We start from the raw sequence: 644 nt of genomic DNA on the forward strand, positions 1-644 counted from the left end.
GGCCTGCGGGGATGGGGATGGGGATGGGGATGATGCTCTAACCGCTGAGTGCCCAACCAGGGCCCATGGCAGCGCTTTCACTGGTTAACCTGGCTCATCCTCACAAGAGCCAGTGAGGGTCTGATACTTAGTAGGTCTTTATGAACAGTTGGAGGAATTAGCGTCCCCATTTTACTGGATGGAAACTGAGGCTCAGAGAGGAATGGTACCCCCCTCTCCTCCCTCCTCAGGTATCAGGTGGGAGACACGCATGGCCCAGGCCTCTGCACTCAGTAGGCACTTTGGTAACTGAGGCCTGATGCCTTGCCCAGGGCACCTTGCAGCCCGGGGGCGGGGCCCGGGGCGGGGCGTATGCAAATAGCCCGCCAGGCGGCCGCGGATTGGCCGGAGCGGGCGGGGCGGAGCGGGCGGGGCGGGGCGCGCCGGGAGCTCAGGGCCGGCAGGTGCGCGGCGGGAGACTCGCGGAGTCCGCTGGCCGGCGCCGCTCCGTCGAGGCTGGTCCGGGCGATGCCTGCGCTCCGGGCCTGGCTGGCCCTCAGCTGCCTGCGGCTGTGCCTGGGTGAGCGGTGGACGGCGGGAGGGGGCCGGCCCGGGAGGGCGGGCAGCGGGGCCCCGGCGTGTCCTGGCCCCGAGGAGTTCGGGAG

At 69.4% G+C, this 644-nt stretch overlaps 1 protein-coding gene across 1 annotated transcript in view; it reads left to right on the plus strand.

The window, feature by feature from the left end:
• Positions 1-431: 431 nt before the first annotated feature.
• The window catches only part of UPK3A (uroplakin 3A), an 11,785-nt gene continuing 11,572 nt past the window's right edge, over positions 432-644 (plus strand). The window contains 1 exon segment of the mRNA XM_084878203.1: positions 432-566. Coding sequence (XP_084734329.1) covers positions 508-566 — 59 coding nt within the window. The 5' untranslated portion in view covers positions 432-507.

This window comes from Pipistrellus hanaki (assembly GCF_964339955.1).
Source record: "Pipistrellus hanaki genome assembly, chromosome: 3".
Lineage (NCBI taxonomy): Eukaryota > Metazoa > Chordata > Mammalia > Chiroptera > Vespertilionidae > Pipistrellus > Pipistrellus hanaki.